This window comes from Megascapheus bottae, chromosome 23 (genome assembly GCF_031878675.1).
Source record: "Megascapheus bottae isolate mThoBot1 chromosome 23, mThoBot2.hap1, whole genome shotgun sequence".
Taxonomy (NCBI): Eukaryota; Metazoa; Chordata; class Mammalia; order Rodentia; family Geomyidae; genus Megascapheus; species Megascapheus bottae.
This window is the reverse complement of record NC_143531.1, coordinates 13,651,271-13,671,584: the sequence shown is the minus strand read 5'-3', so window position 1 is coordinate 13,671,584 and position 20,314 is coordinate 13,651,271. Positions and strand designations below refer to the sequence as shown.

Sequence of the window (20,314 nt, the reverse complement as noted above, 5' to 3'; positions counted from 1 at the left end):
GACACAAGGTAGGTTCAAGCATTCATAACCTCTTCCCCACAAATCTCCTCAGCCATGCAGTTAAAATCATGACCCTCATCAAGAGTGTGTTGTTCTTATCATTATTAGGCTAAAATAATATTTATTGAGATAAATAAATGTTCGTTCCTTTTCTTCTCGATGACATGACTCTCTTGATGCATCAAGAAGTACAACAAAGATTATTTTAATGAAGTTTATAAGCACCTACCAAGCCTTCTTTCCTTAGTGAGTCTATCTGGCTACTCTTGTAGGTGTGTTAGTTTGTATCCTTTGGTATTGTCGCTGTCCATCAATTCTTCACTTCAGACTACAAAAGCCACCATTGGGTGTTCTTTTGGGGGGAGTTGCACATACCCGTGGAGAGTTCTGTCCAGTTGGATAAATGTTAAATAGGGAAATTATCTGTAAGTAAGAGACCTAGGGAAATGTGGGTGGTATTGGTCTTACATGAGAAAAATAGAATAGTGACATGTGAGGTATTTTCATCAGGTTGGTTTTGCCAGTAGATAGATAGATAGATAGATAGATAAATAAAAGAAAATAAATAAAAGAAAGAAAATAAAGAAAAGAAGGGAAATTGTCAAAATGTGGGCATTTATACTCCATAAGGAATAATAATGTTCATTACTTTTCTCAGTATAACGTATTTCCATTTGTCATATTGCTTCACAAAAGTTTTGGGGTTTAAAAAAAAACCTGTTAAAGTCATACTGGAAAAAAAAATCTGTGTAACAACTGAGTTCTTGCCTGAAATTATGATGTGTTAAGAGTTCACAATGTGACCACTGGCCAAAAGGAAGCCAAAGCTGCAGAAACACAAAATCCTTAATACTCAAAACACAAATGGGAAATTTGATTTGCTAGAGTATGGAACAAACTGCACTTGATTCTAAGTTTGCAGTGAGTAAATACAATCAAAGTACTTTATGTACATGTATAAAAATAGAATAATGAAATCCATAAAAAAACAATTTAAGACAAGAAAAGGAAAAGGCTGGACATGGCTTTGTATGTGTATCTCCTATCTACTGAGTAAACCAATAAATAGGAGGATAGCAGTCCAGGTCTCTTCTGGGCAGTAAGGTCCTATTTTCAAAATTAATCAGAGCATAAAAGAGCTGTGAGCATGGCTTAGCTTAGTATACCTGCCTAGGAAATGTGAAGCTCTGAGTTAATACCTTATTACTCCTGAAAAGGTGGGGCAGGAGATTTACCAAAAAAAAAAAAAAAGAGTAATAGAAGGAATAAATTTGATCAGAGTACCTTACATGCATGTATGGAAATACTGCAGTAAAACCCCTCATACAAATAATATATCCTAATTTAAACAATGCAAAAGGTGACCAAGATTAAAAAAGCAATACTAATGAAGCAAAGTAGTCCTTTCCCTGTGAGAGAAGGTAGAACATACTGAGCACCTTGCCTACTGCAAGTCTGTGTAGCCAGGTGTGTTCTGGTGGCTCATACCTGTAATCTTGGTTATTCAGGAGACTAACTTGTGGGCCCTAAGGGGCCACAATTAATCAACCAAAATCCAGAAGTGGAGCCGTGGCTCAAGCTGCAGAGGCCCAGCCCAGAGTGGGAAAACGAAGGATGAAGTCTGAGCAGAGTGGGGCTATGGCTCAAAGGAGGGCTATTGAAAGATGATGCTAATTATCCCCACTCTGCCAGCCACGCCACTGGCCCTCTTCTGTAAGCTGCAGCTCATGAACTGAACCTGAGCAGAGAAGCCTATTTTTTAAGCACATGGCATAGGAAGCTGGATCTCAATTGTGTTCTGTGCTGTTTGCCACTGAACTCGTTAGCCCTCTGGCTGACATATGCTTTTCCAACTGACCCCGGGACTGTCATGCTTTGTCATCACCCAAGGAACATTTGGACAATAGACTACACTGACACCTTGTTAGTGCTGAGAAACAGATACAGAAGAGAGAGAAAAAAAGACCTGTCAAGAAAGCCCCTCTTGGAATCACAATCATAGGCCAGAGAGCAGTTATATGTACACATAGTAAATCTTCCAGGAAAGATAACCTCTCTGCTTTCTAATTCCATAATGCATTGTTAAAGTTCTTAAAACTGAAGTAGACACTGGAGAATGGCAGGAAAGTCCCAATACTCAAGTTTCCTTCAAACACATAAGGCCAGCTATCAAATATTTGACACCTCCTTTGTCCAGAACAGTATACCATAAGGAACCCATTGTGCTTTGACTTAAGTGGTCTCCCCATTCCCCAAATCTTAGCTAACAGCATCTAGATATGGTCCAGTTTGTTTCTCTCTTGAAGTTTTCCAGAGTTCTCCAGGGGAGGCTTCCTACAATACAGTTGTGTAAGACTGTATTGTTTCATACAATATGGCCTATTTAGAATGAACGGCACATTAAGATATGCTGTGGCTCTGTTACCTAACTCTCCTGAAAAGGTGCTGGAGCTGAAGGAAGTATATAAATAAGAAAATGTAGATTCTTATGAGTCCTGTGGCCAGACAACTCTGTTGCCATTTCGTGAGTATTCGGACTGCCAGATTTTTCACCATCCCCCAAAATACTCAAGCCCATTAAGTCTTTCAGTACCATGTTAATAAATGTAATACTGGGTTTGTCTGTGGCCAGTAAATCCATTGCTTTTATTTCACATGCTACTTGAAGTACTCCATTGTCATTTTTCAATAGATTATTTGGTTTGCATTTCTTATTCTGAGAAGTTACATTCATAGCATTGGACTCTATTTTATTATCTTTAAGTGAGGGTTTTGGGTTTTTTTTTTTTTAGAGGTAAATCAGAGCGAAGAGTCTCATGGACTTTCCTGCTCTAGCTGACTTTGAACCATAATCCTCAGAACTTAGCCTCTTGAGTAGTTGGGATTAAAGGTGTGAGTCACCAGATACCTAATGTACACATTCTTTTAATGAGCATATGAAACATCCTTTAGAAACAAATGACAACAATTTTTTAAAAAATCATACTTTGTGGTGTTACTTGTTGAATCTAATTGCTTAGATGCTAAGCAATCAGTTTTCCACTCATTTATTCTGTAACTTCTCATACATAGTTGATAAAATGTCCTCTAGCTTAACGTTTCAATTTTTGTCTCAGTTTTCGGTATATGAGCGTCCTCTTAAAGCATCTCCCTTCATATTATAGACAAAGTGCAGATGGAGAGCCCAGCCTTTCCTATTCCAAGAGATTGTCTGACTGCTAGACAGGAAGAGCTCATCTGCCTTCAGGAGAAAGTCAAGAATGGCCAAATGTCTGTGGATGAAGCTCTGGAGAAATTTAAACACTGGAAGATGAATAAAAGTGGCCTGGAAATGATTCAGCAGGTAATATTGACCTCAGTATCTTCTGGAACATTTCCTCACTTGTGGAACTGCCAATATGTAGTCTTCTCAAAAGAAAATGTATCCAAGGCTGCAAGTTTGGTCTAGTGGTAGAGTTCTTGCCTAGCATGCATGACTTGATTTGATTCCTAGGTACCATATACATAGAAAAAAGCCAGAAGTGGTGCTGTGTATGGCTTATCATAGGAACCAGAACAGAAGTCCAAGCAGAGAAAAGTAATTCTCCCCGTTTGTTCAACACACATAGAGTGAGAGAGAGTGTATATGCTTTTCCATACTTCTCTGTAGTTGTGGAAGTGGTCATTATTATTCTGACAATGAATTTATCTAAGGTAACTGTGAAGTTACAGTTTCATTCACATTTTCCTAGGGAAAATGGCATAAATGTAAAACTAAGCATTTGTAGAATAATGGAGGCCCATGTAGACCCCTTGGCACTGAAGTTGAGATGCTGGAGAAGGCAGACGCCTGGCCCTTCGCTGTCCTCACTCCTACCCACACAGTGGTGTGTCTGAAGGACAGGGCCCTGCTTGAAGAGGACGACCTGCAAAGCAAGAGAAATGACTCCACAGAAAAGTAGCATCTCCATTTCTAGGGAAACCAGGAGGAAAGCCTGGTACTCTTACTTAGGTTGTTTTATACAAAGAATTTTATTGAGTACTCGTTATGTTTTTTCTCTTTTGATTGAAAAGATAGTAGATGTCCACATTTCCATTTGGACACCCACAAGAGTGTAAATGTTCTGAGAAGGGGAATCTGTTTCCACACCATTTGCTCCCAAGTCTCTTAATTGTTAGAATTTGAATTTACAAAGCAATATGTCCTTCAGGCAGCAGCAAACCATCAGGATACCAAATGATCAAAAGAAACACACAAAAAATTAGGACAAAAACAGCTCCCCAAAGAAATTAGAGTCTGGTTCCAGTCCTGACTCTTTCACTTTTAACTATTTGATTTGCACAAATTCCTCCGTGGCCCTCATTCCCTGTGAGTATGAAATAGGGTGATGCCATTTTATATCTACTAGGCAAAGTCGTAAAGACTGAGATGATAGCTATAAGGCACCAAGAATGACTGGGATCTCACAAATGACAAAATAGTATGAAATACAGGTGTTGATCCATGACATGTATTTTAAGTATTGATTTCTGGTCCTGGTCCTGTGTTCTATGTTCTGGATCCCAATGAAGGAAAAACTACGCCAACTGAGAGATAACATTATTGGGAAAAGACCAGAAGAAGAAAATGCTTACAGTAAGTAAAATTTGCGCAACACTCAAAAGTGACCATGTAAATAGATGCAAATTAGAGGGGCTGGAGAGTCCTGCAGGAACGAATGCAAATCTACATTGCACCGCATACAAGCTGTGTGACTTTGGAGAGAGTCACAGGCTTGTTCCCAGGTTCCTTGCCTGCAAAACAGACAAGATCTTCTACATAGGGCTAGAGAGCTGTGAACTAACATATAAAATACTTTTATTCTCTCACCCTTAATGACCCCGCCACCTATGCTCACTGATTACTTTTGATTTTTGTATAAGATATAAATAAAATAATTCACCAATAATTTTGATTAGGCATTATTTAGAGAATCAAAGAAGTAAGGAGGCATATCTTTCTAGTAAGGGAGACTTTATATAGCCAATTCCCACATTGTGTGCACATGGATCCTTTTAAATTACAGATCTCAAGTAAGTTTCACATGCTTCGCATGCTTTCTGGCCAAGCAGGCTCCTCATATCATATTTCTTTTTTTTCAGCTTCCATCTTCAACATCATTGTTTTGGAGTGGGTCCAGAAAGCATGTGATGCTTACTTTTTTGCCTCTTATGTTCATTTGATCAATTTATTAATTTATTTTTATTGTAAAGATAATATATTAAGGGGTTACAGTTACATACGTCAGGTAACAGGTACATTTCTTTGTGAACCATGTCACCTCTTTGTTTATCTCCCAGTTTTCCCTTCCCAACCCCACTCTCCCACAGATTGTATACTTCGTGTCCAGCATGGCTTTTAGACCTTATTTCTGATGTGCACACAATTAAAGCAGTTTTTGAGAAACTTAAGAAAAATAAGGACACACAGAATATCACCCATTTCTGTTTGAATTTGAAATCAATATCCTTTTTCAAAATTGTATTAGTACTTTTAAATAGTTGCATATGGTGTTATAATTGAATATATTCACTCGTGTTTAAAATATATCTTGAGCAGAATGACTCCTTCCAATTTTCAGTCTCCTATGTTTTCATTTCGCTAACAGTCTTGTTTCCTACTTGTGTGTCCACACATCCATACCAAGGATGAGACTCTTATTTGCCACCTTTCCTCCTTAGATTCATCTATTTCTGAGCCGCCCCTATCCACCCAGAGCCTCCTTCTATTCATTTTGTTAAATTTCACTTTAGTCAGTTTGCACATTTAGAAAGGCATACAATCTTGTAGTGTTTTCATATATGTATATGTATATGTTTTAGGTCTAAGGTCTACACAGGAGAGGAAGCCTGTACCCTTTGGTTTGATGAATTTTAGTTACATGTCTATATCTATCTATATCGATACAAGTTTATGTTTCCAATGTCTTAAGCTGAATTTTTTTCAAAAGGGACACGTATAACTCTGAACAACATAAATACTTTCGTGGTATAGAAAACTTTTACCAACAATCAAACAGCTCTAAAATCATTCCTACAAGCCATTGCTGGCTGATACAAAGGGAATAGCAGATGGGTTCGTTTGGGGTTAGTATTTTTAGGAGAGACTGTGAAATTTCAAAGGCCCCTCAAAGATACAAAGTATATAAGTGATTAAAAAGGAAAGAATTTAGGGTAAGTACTGAACAAAGCCCAGTAAAATGTGATTTGCTTTCATCTTTCAGATAAACTCACCATTGTGCACCACCCAAGTGGTAAGTGTTCAGTATTAAGTGGAGGATTTAAGATAATCACAAAATAGAAGCTAGTATCAATATTATTCTCAATTCAATAGGTTTTTGAAAAAAATTCATGTAGATTTTGTATTCCGGTGCAAAGCCACCTGAGATGCAAAACTAGCATAGGTAGCTGCAGAACAGCAATGCCTATGGCCTTGAAACAGGGAATCTCCTGCTGATCCTCATCCGTTTCCAGTGACCATTGGTTTGTGACTGAAGCCATACCTATTGTCTTGTATATAAACTGTAAGAACTGTGCCCCAGGGTTGGTAATGATTTATGGAGTGATGGTTGATACATGGAAGTTACTGAAAGAACAAATGTAATTTGAAAACCATTTGAGTGCTTCACTTGAATGTGTTGAGGAAAAAGTGTGAACTAGGTGTTGGGGAAGTAGGGGTAGAGGCCCACTAGAGAGCTGTAGAATAATCTAGATGAAATTGACTATAGCTTAGGCCAGAGTTCTGATAGAAAGATGGACACATAATAGAAATGAGCCCCGGGGCTGCGATGGGAACCTGGTGTTAAGACAGGAAAAAGATAGGCCAAATGTTATTAGAGGAACAGAGAAGAGTGAGCTTCACAACTATCGAGCCCTGATGAGAGCTGAAAATATAAAGATTTTTAATCAACTGTTGGCTCTTTCTTAAGGGGGTGGGAAAGACTGTTTCAATAGTAAAGGGACTTTTTAGCATCCTAACCTTCTCCATTCATTTGAGTAGTGCTTGTACCAGTGGTACATTTTTGCTAGTCCTGAGACTAGAACTCACTGCCCTTGAGCTTCTTTAAGGCTAGCACTTTACCGTTTGAACCACAGCACCACTTCTGGCTTTTTCTGTGCTGTGGTATGAAGAAATCAAACCCAGGGCTTCATGCATGCTACCCAAGCACTCTACCACTAGGCCATGCTCCTCTGCCCAGTGGTACTTTTTCAATGTGCCTTTGTCTTACCTATTTAGTAACTCTTCCCTTTACCATTATCTTACATTTCTGAAGTGCTGAATAAATGAATCGTGCTATGTGTGAATGACAAAGGAGATTGTAACAAATTCATTCATATTTCTAGGTAACACTGCCCATGATGAAAATATGCTACACGGAATTCCCTGCAGCAGTGAGGTAAACTGTGTTTATTTAAAATTATGAAGAAAAGATTTTTTTTTCTGTTGGAAAAGAGTATGTCTATCCTGTTTGTGCTTTAAAACAATATGAATGAACTGACTAGATTAGAGGAGCATTTGTTTGCAAAGCCCCATGAGTAGTAATTTAAGAAAATTAACTATCTAAAATTTTTAAAAGTTGAAAAAGGAACGTAAAAGGGAAAAAGTGCGAGTAGACAATGTGTACAAAGTAAGTCTTAGAAAATTTATGAGTACATGTTTTAATAAGAAGAATATGGCAAGCCTATTTTAATAAGAATATCTAGTCTGCAAGACAAGTTCAAGACCACACTGATGATGTCCTGATGACAAAATTATCTTCATGAAAGTCATGTTTTCTCAACTATCTGCATGTGTGATATAGGAAATTTGCATACCTACCAAAGGCTATAGGACCCTTGGATGTCTTGCTAAAATCCAGAATCAAAAATCCATAGCATTCATTTGTAAAGAAATTAATCTTGTTTTTACAAAACTTGACTCACTTTTTGTTTCATGTAAATCATAATTTCATAAGGCTTATTTGCTCTTAAGAATCGACTGAAACATTTCTGCTGCTTCTGTTATTCCATAGTCCCCAAGAACTACATAGCACCCTACTGTAAGCACCTTTGAAGGTTGCACCAAAATCCAAATATTTATGACTATCTTTGTCAAACAAAGAATCTTCCACAGATTCCAAAGGGCTACAGAATTATAGCATTTTGAAGCTGGGGTGGGGAGGATAGGACGGTGAATAAGAGGAAAGGATTTTCCATCCATCAAAATCAAAATAAAATTATATCTTAATATGGTAGTTTATGTGTACTTCCCGAGCACTGCAAAGCCAGGGAGGATGGAAACCCGAAGACCAGCCTGGGCTGCAAAGGGAGATCCTATCTCAGAAATCAAATTTGAAATGTAAATGAATGATTAAAATAAACTTTGAATGCAAAGCTTTCCATAGAGTTGAACTTTATTGATGATTTCTGTTGCCTTCTAAGATGGAAGAATGACTTGCCGTTTGCCTTATAAAAGCTGATTTTTCATAGCTATGAAAAGAGCATGGGTCTTTGCCATGTTTCTTTGTTCAGCTTTAAAGTGGAGAATTCCTAGCTCTGAATTGTTTTTATTATTATTTTAGCTTCCTGCTCGACTCCAAGTTGAAAGGGAATTTGGATTCCTAAGCAGCAAAGATCATTGAAGAAGGTAAAATATTAGGCTTTTTAAAATCTAAAGTAGACCTTGCTACAGATTTGAATTATTTGTCTAAGACACAAAAGTCTTAAAATTCCATTGACTTCTAAAAGAATAAACATGTGCATTCTTTCAAGCTAACAATGATTGTTCCTTGGAAAGATTAACGTACAGGGGTGATTTTATCCTAGCTAATACATTTCCATGGATGAACCATCATTCACTAAAATATTCCCTGTTCCTGTGACCTCACTTGCAGATTATTATAATGGAACTCAAGGATCTGCAGACGTTTACCTTTACTGGGAGAAGCGAGCTTGCGTTTGGATTGCCTGCTCTTGGAGAGCCAGAGCTATGCGATGAGATGAGAAAAAGCAGAAACTAGCATTTGAATTTGTCACACCTGCTTCAAATGAGAATGTCTATCAATATTAAGTCAAAGACCAGTAGCAGTCTCTGAAAACTCTTGCATGTTAGAGTACACTTTGCCATTGAAACCACTCTTTTTTAAATTTTTTTATTGTAGAGGTAATGTATAGAGGGCTACAGTTACATTCACCAGGTCGTAGGTGCATTACTGCACACACATTGATACTCCTTCTCATGTTTTTGTCCCTGTTTCCATCCCCCCACACCCTCCCAGTCATCTTGTTTTCCACCTTCCCTTTCCTATTTCAAATAAACAAATAAACATATATATAATATGCCAGGTAACAAAGTCAGATACACTAACAATATGAGATTAGCCAAAGGGCAAAAAAAGAGATGAGAAATAACATAGTAGATTAAGAACAACAATCACACAAGATTAAGAACAATAATCACATAAGATAAAGCTCTTGTTTCCATATCCTAGAGATCCTTTCATTTAGCCTCATCCTATATGACCGGCCTTATGTACCTAGGTTTTGAACTATTGCAATCCTCTGCTAGGAGAGTCCTAGATGTGTACTAATTATTACAAATGAGGGAAACCATTGAGCCTATGTTCCTTTGAGTCAGGCTTATTTCACTTAATATGATTTTTTTCCAAGTCTTTCCATTTCCTTACAACTGGTGCAATGTCATTCTTTCTTATGGCAGCATAGAATTCCATTGTGTATGAAACCACTCTTAGTTCTCATTTTGAATATTAAACAAAAACAAGAGCAAACAAGTGGAATGTGGTGTCTCACAGATACAGAGCCTGTTTAAAGCGCTAACTTTAATAGATTATTTCTCCTCTCAGAATAGCTATAAAAATATAAACTTAGAATCTATTGGCCATGAAAGTGAAAGGTTTGTTGCCTACCTTTCTTTCATTCAGTGTTTTATCATGCTTGCAGAAACCTTTCTTTATGTAGGGCCTCTTCACCTAACTCTGAGAACATTGTGTTTTTGAGAAAACTGTACGTTTTTCTTTTCTCCGCTGCTGGCATTCTTAGTGTTGGAGATCTAACACATGGCCTCACGTATGATAGTCAACCATCCTATCAGTAAGCTACATCCCTGCTTTTTCTTTTATGCATATTCACTATGCAAGTTAATGAGCTTCTCCGAGAGAAATCACTCATCATACCCATTCAATTTTCTGCTGAGGAGTCCCCTCCCACAAACTAATCAGGGACTTTCTGGCTCCTTTAGTCTCTCTTTGGGCGAGGAGTGTGACAATAGTGGTTGAGTGCTCACCTAGCTAGCATTCATGAAACCCCGGGTTCCATTCCTTAGAACCACATACACACAAAAAGCCGGAAGTGGTGCTGTGGCTCAAGTGGTAGAATGCTAGCCTTTTGCAAAAGTGATCCAGGACAGTGCCCAGACTCTGAGTTCAAGCTTCAGGACTGGTACCAAAAAAAGTCTCTCTTCGTTTCTTTTTTTTTTTCTGTACATTTCTTTCACTGGAATGATCACACATTTCCACAACCTTACTTTCTCATTAACAGTATTGCAATTTCCTCAATCTGATTCTTTGAAACCCTTTACCAGCTTTGAATGTAACGCAGTTTTATCATACTATGATTTCAAATGATACTAATAAAGAATTTCAAAACTCTCTATGACTTTTCAAAATAAATGAATTCACCACTGAATGTTCTACCATATTAAAGTGGTCAGCTAAATGTAAATTAAAAAAAGACAATTTAATCTCCCTAATTCAGGACCACATAATAAATAGAATAAGAATAAGCATATAGAACAAAAGATAACTAGAATAAATGCAAGTGACTTGTTCTAGTTTCTAATGAGTAACAAAAATAGCTATTTAAATTTATTATGCAAAATATTTGCTTTAGGTGACAGTAGGCTACTGTTTCATCTATGTATTAACATTTGCACATAAGCTTAAGTTTTAAAACTTAATACAGTAAAAAATTGGGGCCGAGAGTTTTGCCTAATGGGAGAGTGCTTGCCTAGCATGCAGGAAGACCCAGTTCAATCTCTCGGTACCACATACATAGAAAAAAGCCAGAAGTGGTGCTGTGGCTCAACTGGTAATGTGCTAGCCTTGAGGAATGCCTAAGGACAGTACTCAGGCCCTGAGTTCAAGCTCAAGGCTGGCAAAACATAAATAAATAAATAAATAAATAAATAAATAAATAAATAAATAAATAAATAAATAATTCAATAGTGTGATCAAGCCCTAAAACATCACTTTGTATAATGATATTTGCAAATTCAATCCATAGTTTTAAATCCCACATTTCAAGAAATGGCATGCATGGAGCCCTCATTTGTGTGGACTGTTTCACCAAGAGTTAGGAAAAACAATAGTAAAACCTTTCTATGGCTTTCCAGATCTATAAAACTCTTTCTAATAAGAACTTCCATATTGACCTGTGACCAGTGCTGACAAATAAACTATTAGTTTTATTCTTTTTTAGCATAAAAGTAGTATTTTTATGGTTGTATCAGGGGTTACAATTCTTCTTGGACATGTCACCCCTTCCATTGCTTTTGCCTGATAACACCCTTCTGTCTCAGCGCATGCATTGCATGGTTCATTTTAGCTTTATTCTTACTAGAAATGTGAAATTCAATTACAAGTGAAACATCACCTTTGCCTATTGGAACACAATTATTTCACTCCTTCCTTGAGATTCAATTAAGGATGGAAGTAGAGATAAGACCTGGATGTTATTCGGATGTTTAATGCAAAAATCTAAAATCAACATCTCATAACCCAAATCTTTTTTTTTACTTTTTTCATGGCTTTATTATAATTACTAGAAGGGTTACATTATATTCACCAGATAGAAGGTGCATTACTTCACAAACATTGATACCCTTTCTCAGGTCTTGGTCCCCATTTCCCTCCTCCCACCCCATCCCCTCATCTTGTTTTCCTTCCTTCCCTATCCAATTTCAAATAACCAAATATGCATATGTACAATATATCAGATAACAAGGTGAAATATTGTAACAATATGAGATAATAAAGGGACAGCAAAAGAGATGAGAGATGACATAGTACATTAAGGACAACAATCACTCATTATATGGCTTTTGTTTCTATATCGTAGAGGTCCTTACATTTGTATCATACTATATGGCCTTATATACCTAGATTTTGTTCTATTGTAAATCTCTGCTAGGAGAGCCCAAGGTTTCTACTGATTGTGACAAATGAGGGAAACCACTGAGCCTATGTTCCTTTGAGTCTAGCTTACTTCACTTAATATGATTTTTTCCTGTTTCCATTTCCTTACAAATGGGGCGATGTCGTTCTTTCTGACAGAAGCATGGAATTCCATTGTGTATAAACACCACATCCTGTTGATCAACTGAAGGGCATCTGGGTTGGTTCCATGTCTTCAAATCTTATGACATAGACTATGCCCTTTCAAAATGACTGAAACCCATTCTGTGACATCTTTCCTTGGACCCTCTTAGACAATCTGTAACTTTGAACTACTACTACTACAACCACTATTACTACTACTTACCTACTTTGTCCACAAGAAGAAACATTTAAAGAGTCCTAACTTCTCAACTTTATTGGTTTTGTGATGCTGTCTCATTGACTAACGTGAAGAAGTGAGGAAGCTCAGTTTTGCTGAACTATGTAACATGGACTGGGTCACTTGACCTAATTTATCTGTTTCCTCATGAGTAAAGTTATCACAAATAACAGCAGTGCTTCCTCAGGTAGCTGCGATGATAAAATTTAAGTGATGCTTATGAAGCTTAAACTTAGTTTAAACTTGTTAATTCATTGTTAATACCTTGACTATCACAACCATCAATCAGTTATCATCTTCAAATACAGTAGATAATCAAGTAAATAAAGCAAGTAGATAAATAATCAGTCAAGTAAATAAATCAAGTAGATAATCAAGTTTCAGTGTCATCAAAGACTTACAATTGTGCTGGTCATATTTCTCTTTGCGCTAAATACAGAAACTAGAGACTGTATTTACAAATCAATTTTGGACATGGGTCTAAAGTCTTTTAATCCATCAGAAACTGTCTTAGATCCTGACAGTTAAATGAGCAGTTTATGAAGTTGACTGTGAATATAAAGCAGTATGAAAGATTTCTATCATTTTATACTTGCCTACCTACCACACCAACCACTAAAAAAAAATGTTTTAAAGGAAAGGGGATTATTATAGGTCTCCAACAAAGAATATGCCTTTGGTATATGGATTTATTATCCATTTAATCACTTTTTATGAAGCTTCTTGTAACCAGGGTCTGGGCAGATAAGGCAGTAGCTTACAGGCTTTGCAGCACTAGGACTCTGAGACAGATTGGAGGAGGGTAGGAAGGACTGGGGTAAGCAGACAGCATCTCCAAAGCAGATGACTCTGTTGGTATGTGGCTGTTGGGATCCACATTCAAGTGTCTGCTCACCAGTATCCTAGTATATCCTAGTATATTTCCTTAAGTAGAACTATGACTGTCGCACCAAGTCACCTCAAGATTTTAAATTTAACTCAGGTTTTAATCAGTTGGAACTTTATCTGATGGACATTTTGGATAACTAAAATTTCTCATTTATTTACCTGCTACTCAGTTCTTATTTCAATTATTCTCATGAAAGTAGTTGATAATACTCATTAAATGAATAAACATTATCAGCTATCTTCTGAGTTAGGCTGATTCATAAAATAATAACTCCATAAATCATCCTGACATCAGACTAACTTTCAGATCAATTGAACATACCATTTTCATCTGATTAATCCACTGCTCAAGGTCAATTTGAAGTGATTTTTAACCATGTATACTTATCTAATAGATTACAAATGGAAACTTTTTAAATAGGAATGTTATTTGTTGGCTACCTGCCTTGGGCATCTAGATTCTAGGGTATGTTTTAATGATATTTGGTTAAATTAAACCAGTTTCATTAAACTAATTTTGTCACCAAAATCTAAAAATAGAAACCCCAAATTCAGGAAGAATTCCACTTATATCTGTCATTGAGGCATCAACATTATTCAGTGACTTGTTATTCTCTTATTTGTTAAAAGACACTATTTCTAAACTATTCTCTTGTTTTTTTCTCCTCAACATAAACACTTTACATTGTGTTCTATATGGCCATTTACTCATTTAATAGGCACTCATTGTTAGTAACCATGAGCCATACTTTGGTAGTCCACATAGCAGAAGAATAAGCTTTGGTAAATCGAACACTATATGAAACATTTATTAGCTCTGGGGCTGAATTGTAGTTTTCTGGATTTTGGAACACAGTGAATATAGAGGGGAAAATGAATGAGTAGAATACCAATGGACGTCTACCATTAATCTCTTGGTTCCAATGTCATTTGCTCAGCTCTATTTTCTTTCCTTGATTGTAAGGCTGAACAGAAAAGCATGCCTGCTGCTAACACTTCAAGCACAATCTCATCTACTAGACTGTGGTGATCTGAACAAGAAACTCAATATGGTCTTCTAATCTACATTATTCACCTTAAAACCAGATACCATATTTTTCTTAAGGGCAGGAGCCATTAAAGGTTTGATGAAACAACTGACCAGTGACATTAAACTCTTTCTGGAATGAAACTAGTTACTTGAGAATCAGTGAGTACCATGGGTGATATATCCAGAGAGCAGCCCGTGACCTTAGTGTTACAAAAGAAATAGACACAATTACTTTTACAACTTTGTCCTCTCCTTCTTATAGTTACAGAAAGAGTACAGTATCAGGCCAGACATTTTGTGCATCATTCTTTATTATAAATAAATTAAAAATTTGCCTTTAAAGCGTCTATGTTCTTCTTTTGTTTTTGTGAGGATATTTTGTTGTTGTTGTTGTTGTTTGTTTGTTTTGTGCCAGTCCTGGGACTTGAATGCAGGGCCTAGGTGCTATTATTGAGCTTTCTTTGTTTAAGACTAGCACTTGAACGCTTGAGCCATAGTTCCACTTCCAGATTTTTGAGTTCAGTTAACTAATTGAATGTAAGAGAGTCTCACAGACTTTCCTGCCTGTGGTGGTTCTAACCACAATCCTCAGATCTTGTTCTGTATCTAGAATTTGACCAATAGGATCAATTCTACAGTCTCATACATCCTAGGCAAATTCTCTACCATGAAGCTAAATCTCCAGCCTCTGGGTTGTTCTTTATATTCAGGTGACAATATCTGCTCTCATACAGATTGAGGGAAAATAGGACCTGGTACAACTGGGGAAGATGAGGCGGGGTTGAATGCAATGAGACACTGGAGGTGTGCCTTTGAAGGTTGTATCCTGGGCTTGGCCCCTTTCCTATTGCTATTCTCTGCATCCTTAATGCCATCGTGTGAATAATTTTGCTCTCTATGCCTCTGTTCTCTGATTTTCTTCATTATCACAGGGCCTCCTCCATACTATCTCACCAACATGCCATTCTGTTTCACCAAGGACCAATGGTCACCAGAGCCATGGACTATGGACTGAAATCTTTGAAACTTGGAAAAGTTCCTCTTCTAATTTGTTCTCTCTATATTCTGCCACAGTGACAATACAACTGATTACTACAACATTCACCCAGTCTTGTAGTTTAACAGATTATCAATCAATTCAAATAAACTATTGATTCATTTTTTCATCTGCTTTTAGCTTTTGTTATATTTTATTCAACAAAGGTGAATTGGGACTACAGAATTTTGAGAGGGGAAAAAATGTTAACAGGTATTATGTTGGCAGTTTAGTGTTTCTACTGGGACATTATACGTTAGCTCCTCAGTCATTTCAAAATTCTTCAAATTTCTTTCTTGTATTGTCATTTGATTTAGCAACTGGATAGAAACAACTGAAAGTATTTCTTGGTCTTAAATTAGAATTGGCCATGACAGATGTCCCTTCAAGAATGTAGGCTGAATCCCGTGCATTTCTCATACTGTCTGGGCAATGTGTGTGTTCTGTATTCCTGTAGGGCAGAAGAAGGGAGAGGAAGGATTCCTATGTTGGTAAACTGGAAGTCTCAGAATTACACTTGCCATCTGGGATGGCTTTGATGGGAGCACCGGCATGTCCTTCTCAGTTAATTACCAAAATGTCATAGTCTCATGCAAAGTCAACAATCTTGGTGATCTAGACATAAGCAAAACCAGCAAGAACAAGCACTTCATTTAAATGAGGTGGTGTTTATTTTCTATGACATTCAATAAGCTTCTAGAGTTTAAAGAAGAAAATATCTTGAGTGATTGCTGTTCTTAATGTACTGTTATTTCTCTTTTTTTGTTGCCCTTTGGCTAATCTCATATTGTTACTGTATCTGACTTGGTTACCTGGTATATTCCATATGTGTATATTTGTTTATTTAAAATAGGAAAGAAAAGGGGGAAACAAGCTGATTGGGAGGGGTTGGGGAGGGAAATGGGGACAAAAACATAAGAAGGGGTATCAGTGTGTGAGAAGTAATGCACCTATTATCTGGTGAATGTCACTGTAACCCCTCTATACATTACCTCGATAATAAAAAAAAAATCTAAGTACCAATGATTGTATATAGAGATTCCCTTCTTGAATACTTGTTTGTTAAATACAATTTGAAATATGATGTAAAAATCAATGTTAACAAATTCTTTAATAAAAAGAAACAGCCAGGGATAGAATTTTACAGTGGTTGGGTTTCTTCTTTCACTGTATGAAAGTAAGTTTATGAAAAAACAAAAACTACTATTACACACAAAAAATGTTAAAATAAAATAAAAACAGGTTCTGAGTTCAATAAAAAGATGAAAATATATGCATGCTAAATGCTCATATTACCACAAAGAAGTAACATAAAGCCAGCATAATTAAAGCAATTTATATGGGGCATAAACTTCATGACATTTATAGTCCACTTGCAAGTAAAGAAAGCAACTCTACAGAAATAACTTCTACTAGGAAAACACTTATGTGGTTTGCACAATTCCAAAATACCAGTCTTTAAATATGTACTATTCCACCCAAGTGCCAAAAGGAGACTAGCAAACTCAACAGAGAAAACATGGCCTCAATTTAGAGATTTGGTTTTAAAAAAAAAGTAAAATGAAGACCTACTTTTACATGGATTAGAAAGAATTCAATTTTTCCAGTATTTTCAGTTCATTAACTCCATTAGAGAACAGAATTTCAAATAAATCACTAAGTTTACCTACATTGATTGATTAGTGAACACAATGGCAATTATTGTGCTGTGTGAAAGCTGCTGAGTTCTAGCAATGCTCCAGCTTTTCCACTACCGAATCTCATGTGTTAAATAACAGACAAGGATTATGTTTAATGCCAGATGAGTAAGTGAGAAGTAAGGTCCGTGTCTGCGTGAGCTCATAACCAGAACAGGAACTCCTCAAGTGCTTGCTTCTTGTGGAAACAGTACTAAATCTAGATTTTTTTCCTAATATTCTAATGGTGGAGCAAACCCACATTTGCAGCCCACAGCCAAGCAGATGTCCACTACCAATTTTCCAATGCCTTTACAGTCAAGTTCCAAGCTTGCTCTGGACAGAGTTGTTACATCAGAAAATGTTGGCCCTGGGCACTAAAATGACACCGTTATTTGACGAGCAGTTTTCCTCGTGTGGTAGAGAAACCCAAAGGTAGGATACTTGCTTCATACATTTCATGCTCACCTAAGGTCTGAATGAGGTAGATAAACACTTACAGAAGCATTAAGTAAGGTTTTGATGTTTGCATTACAAAACAGAATTACTATCTGCCTTTTTCACAAGCAGTACTTAAAATTTCCAATATTAACTTTAAGGATACACTAATCATCCTGCAGCTAAGAGTCATTTATTGTAACTCCAGAATTTTCTGTTTTGTGGAAGCAGCCTGAACTCTGTAGGCAACGCCTAGCAGAGGGTCTACACAAACCACTTGTTCTATATTGGATTTGGAAACAGGAAAGGAGGCCTGGTCCCAAGTGGGCATGAGATTATATCCTAAGCATTTAAATGTGTAGAAGTGTTCAAACTGACATCCTAAAATTAATGTCCTGAATGTTTTACTCCAAACTGTTCATAATATGCATTTTTGTCCAGAGCAAGGTGTAATGTTGATGGTAAAAATTATGTTCCTTGTTATCTCTTCATAGTCCTTCACTTCCAGAGTACTAGGGAGTCACTTCAGGACAACTTATTTTTGCCTTGCTGTTCAGGTTTAGTGATCCGCCATTTTTTCAGCAGCAGATGAAACTCTGTGGGTGTCTGCAGACTGAACATCCTTTTCAGCAAATGGGCCTGGGGGTGTGTTCAGATCTGAAGCCGAGGCTGTGAGGTTTCAGTTGTTCTTTCCAGATGGGATTATATTAGAGTTGAAACATTCTGTTCACCTCTTGAGGAGAAAACTGGGCTTGTGGGTTAAAAACCACCAACCTTCTTCCCACTCACACCTAATATGCCTCTCTGGCCTAGCACTTGTCTTTCCAAATAGGCAATCAGAGAGTGCTACACGTAAGACTTAACACTGCAAACACATTTTGAGAGAAAGTTGATTTTTCTTTTCAAACTAACTAGAGGGAAAAATATCAGAACTAGCACATACTTTGCAAAATCTCAGCTGTGGGGCAGTTACCAGTCACGATTCTCAGACAAATTTCCTTAAATCGTGTATTGCACAGAAACAGACAGCCTAAATAAAACGAACAATGAGGGTATGTATACCATGCAGAGAGAAATAAAGAGATGAAACTTAATGAAGCAGTTGCTAATATTCTCAGGGCTCAGTGTAGGCAGGAAATCTGATACAGAGCTGGGAATGGAGCTCAGAGATGAAGAGCTTGGCTAGCAAGCACAAGGCCCTGATTTCAATCCCCAAAATGCACGTGTGTGTGTGTGTGTGTGCGTGTATGTGCGTGTGTGTGTGTATAGATATAAAATCTGTTTTTTGCCACCACTACCCACCTCTTGTTCAAACATAATTATATTAAGAATGAAGTGGGAGTCTTCAGCGGTGATTAGGTCATGAGAACCACCTTGAATTGAATCAATGGTTTTAGAAAAGAAATCTAAGAAAGCTGGGGGCTGCGGGCTCGTACCTGTAATCCTGGCTGCTCAGAAGCTCAGACCTGAACATTATAATTTAAAGCAAACTCAGCCCAGGCAGGTAAGTTCACGAGGCTCTTATCTCTAAATAAGCATCAGAAAGGCCAGATGTGGAAGTATGGTTTAAGTGGTGAAGCACTAGCAGTGAGCAAAAGAAGCTAAATGACAGTGTTAAGGCCTTGAGATCAAGCAAAACAAACACACATACAAAGAAATAAATAGCTAAATAAATAACAGCTAGGCGATCCTTCACCCCTTCCATTATGTGAGGACATATCTATGAGCCAGAAACAAAACTTTACCTGGCACTGAATTTGTCTTAATCTTGGACTTCTTAACCTCCCACAGTATAAGAAATAAATGTCTTGTTCATAAACTACATCAGTGATCAGAGTTTGTTATAGCAGCCTAACAGAATAGCCCATTCTCACCTCACACCATGAACAAATATCACATATAAGGACTTTCAGAAATCTTCCAAATATAGTTACCTGGATAGATTTTGCATATTAAAAAATTGGATTCTCAAAAAGGAAGACTGTTAAAAATCACACAGTCAGAATTTTCATTGATGAAAGAGGAATAAGATGAAAAATAATTGAACAGATCAAAATTAGGAGTAAAATCTTCTATAAAAATGTATACTATACATAACAAAACTAATTTTAAAAAAGTGGTAGTTGGCTGGGAGTTTGGCCTAGTGGTAGAGTGCTTGCCTGCTATGCACGAAGACCCGGGTTCCATTCCTACGTACCACATACATAGAAAAAAGCCAGAAGTGGTGCTGGGGTTCAAGTGGTAGTGTCATAGCCTTGAGAAAGTCCAAGGACAGTGCTCAGGCCCAGAACTGGCAAAAAAAAAAGAGTGGTAGTTAACATCTTTAAAATACAAACTTAATAGGAAATAGAAAAATGTCAATAAAATATATTCAAACGTTGACAGAAATTTGATATGAAATTCAATTTCATGGCTATCACACCTAATAAGAAGGGAAAGCCAAGCTGTAATAAAAGGTTAAAACAAAGAAAGATATCCAAGTTAAGTGCTTCATAAAGTTTTACATAAAAGTACTTAAAGGGCTTAGATCTAGGTACAAGTAACAAAGTGCTTTCTAGCAAGCCTGAGGACCTGGATGCTGTGCCTACTACCAAAAGAAAATACATTCAAATGCACAGAAAGCATATTAAAGATATTACACGTTGGAATAACCACATTAACATTGTTGATTTTGTG

At 37.0% G+C, this 20,314-nt stretch overlaps 1 protein-coding gene across 1 annotated transcript in view; it reads left to right on the top strand.

The window, feature by feature from the left end:
* Positions 1–9,940, top strand: part of Bank1 (B cell scaffold protein with ankyrin repeats 1) — a 154,574-nt gene extending 144,634 nt beyond the window's left edge. The window contains exons 14-19 of the mRNA XM_090356543.1: positions 3,165–3,343; positions 4,552–4,615; positions 6,243–6,272; positions 7,363–7,415; positions 8,580–8,644; positions 8,892–9,940. Of these exons, the coding sequence (XP_090212669.1) occupies positions 3,165–3,343; positions 4,552–4,615; positions 6,243–6,272; positions 7,363–7,415; positions 8,580–8,639 (386 nt within the window). The 3' untranslated portion in view covers positions 8,640–8,644; positions 8,892–9,940. The remainder of the gene's footprint in view (positions 1–3,164; positions 3,344–4,551; positions 4,616–6,242; positions 6,273–7,362; positions 7,416–8,579; positions 8,645–8,891) is intronic.
* The last annotated feature ends 10,374 nt before the right edge of the window (positions 9,941–20,314 follow it).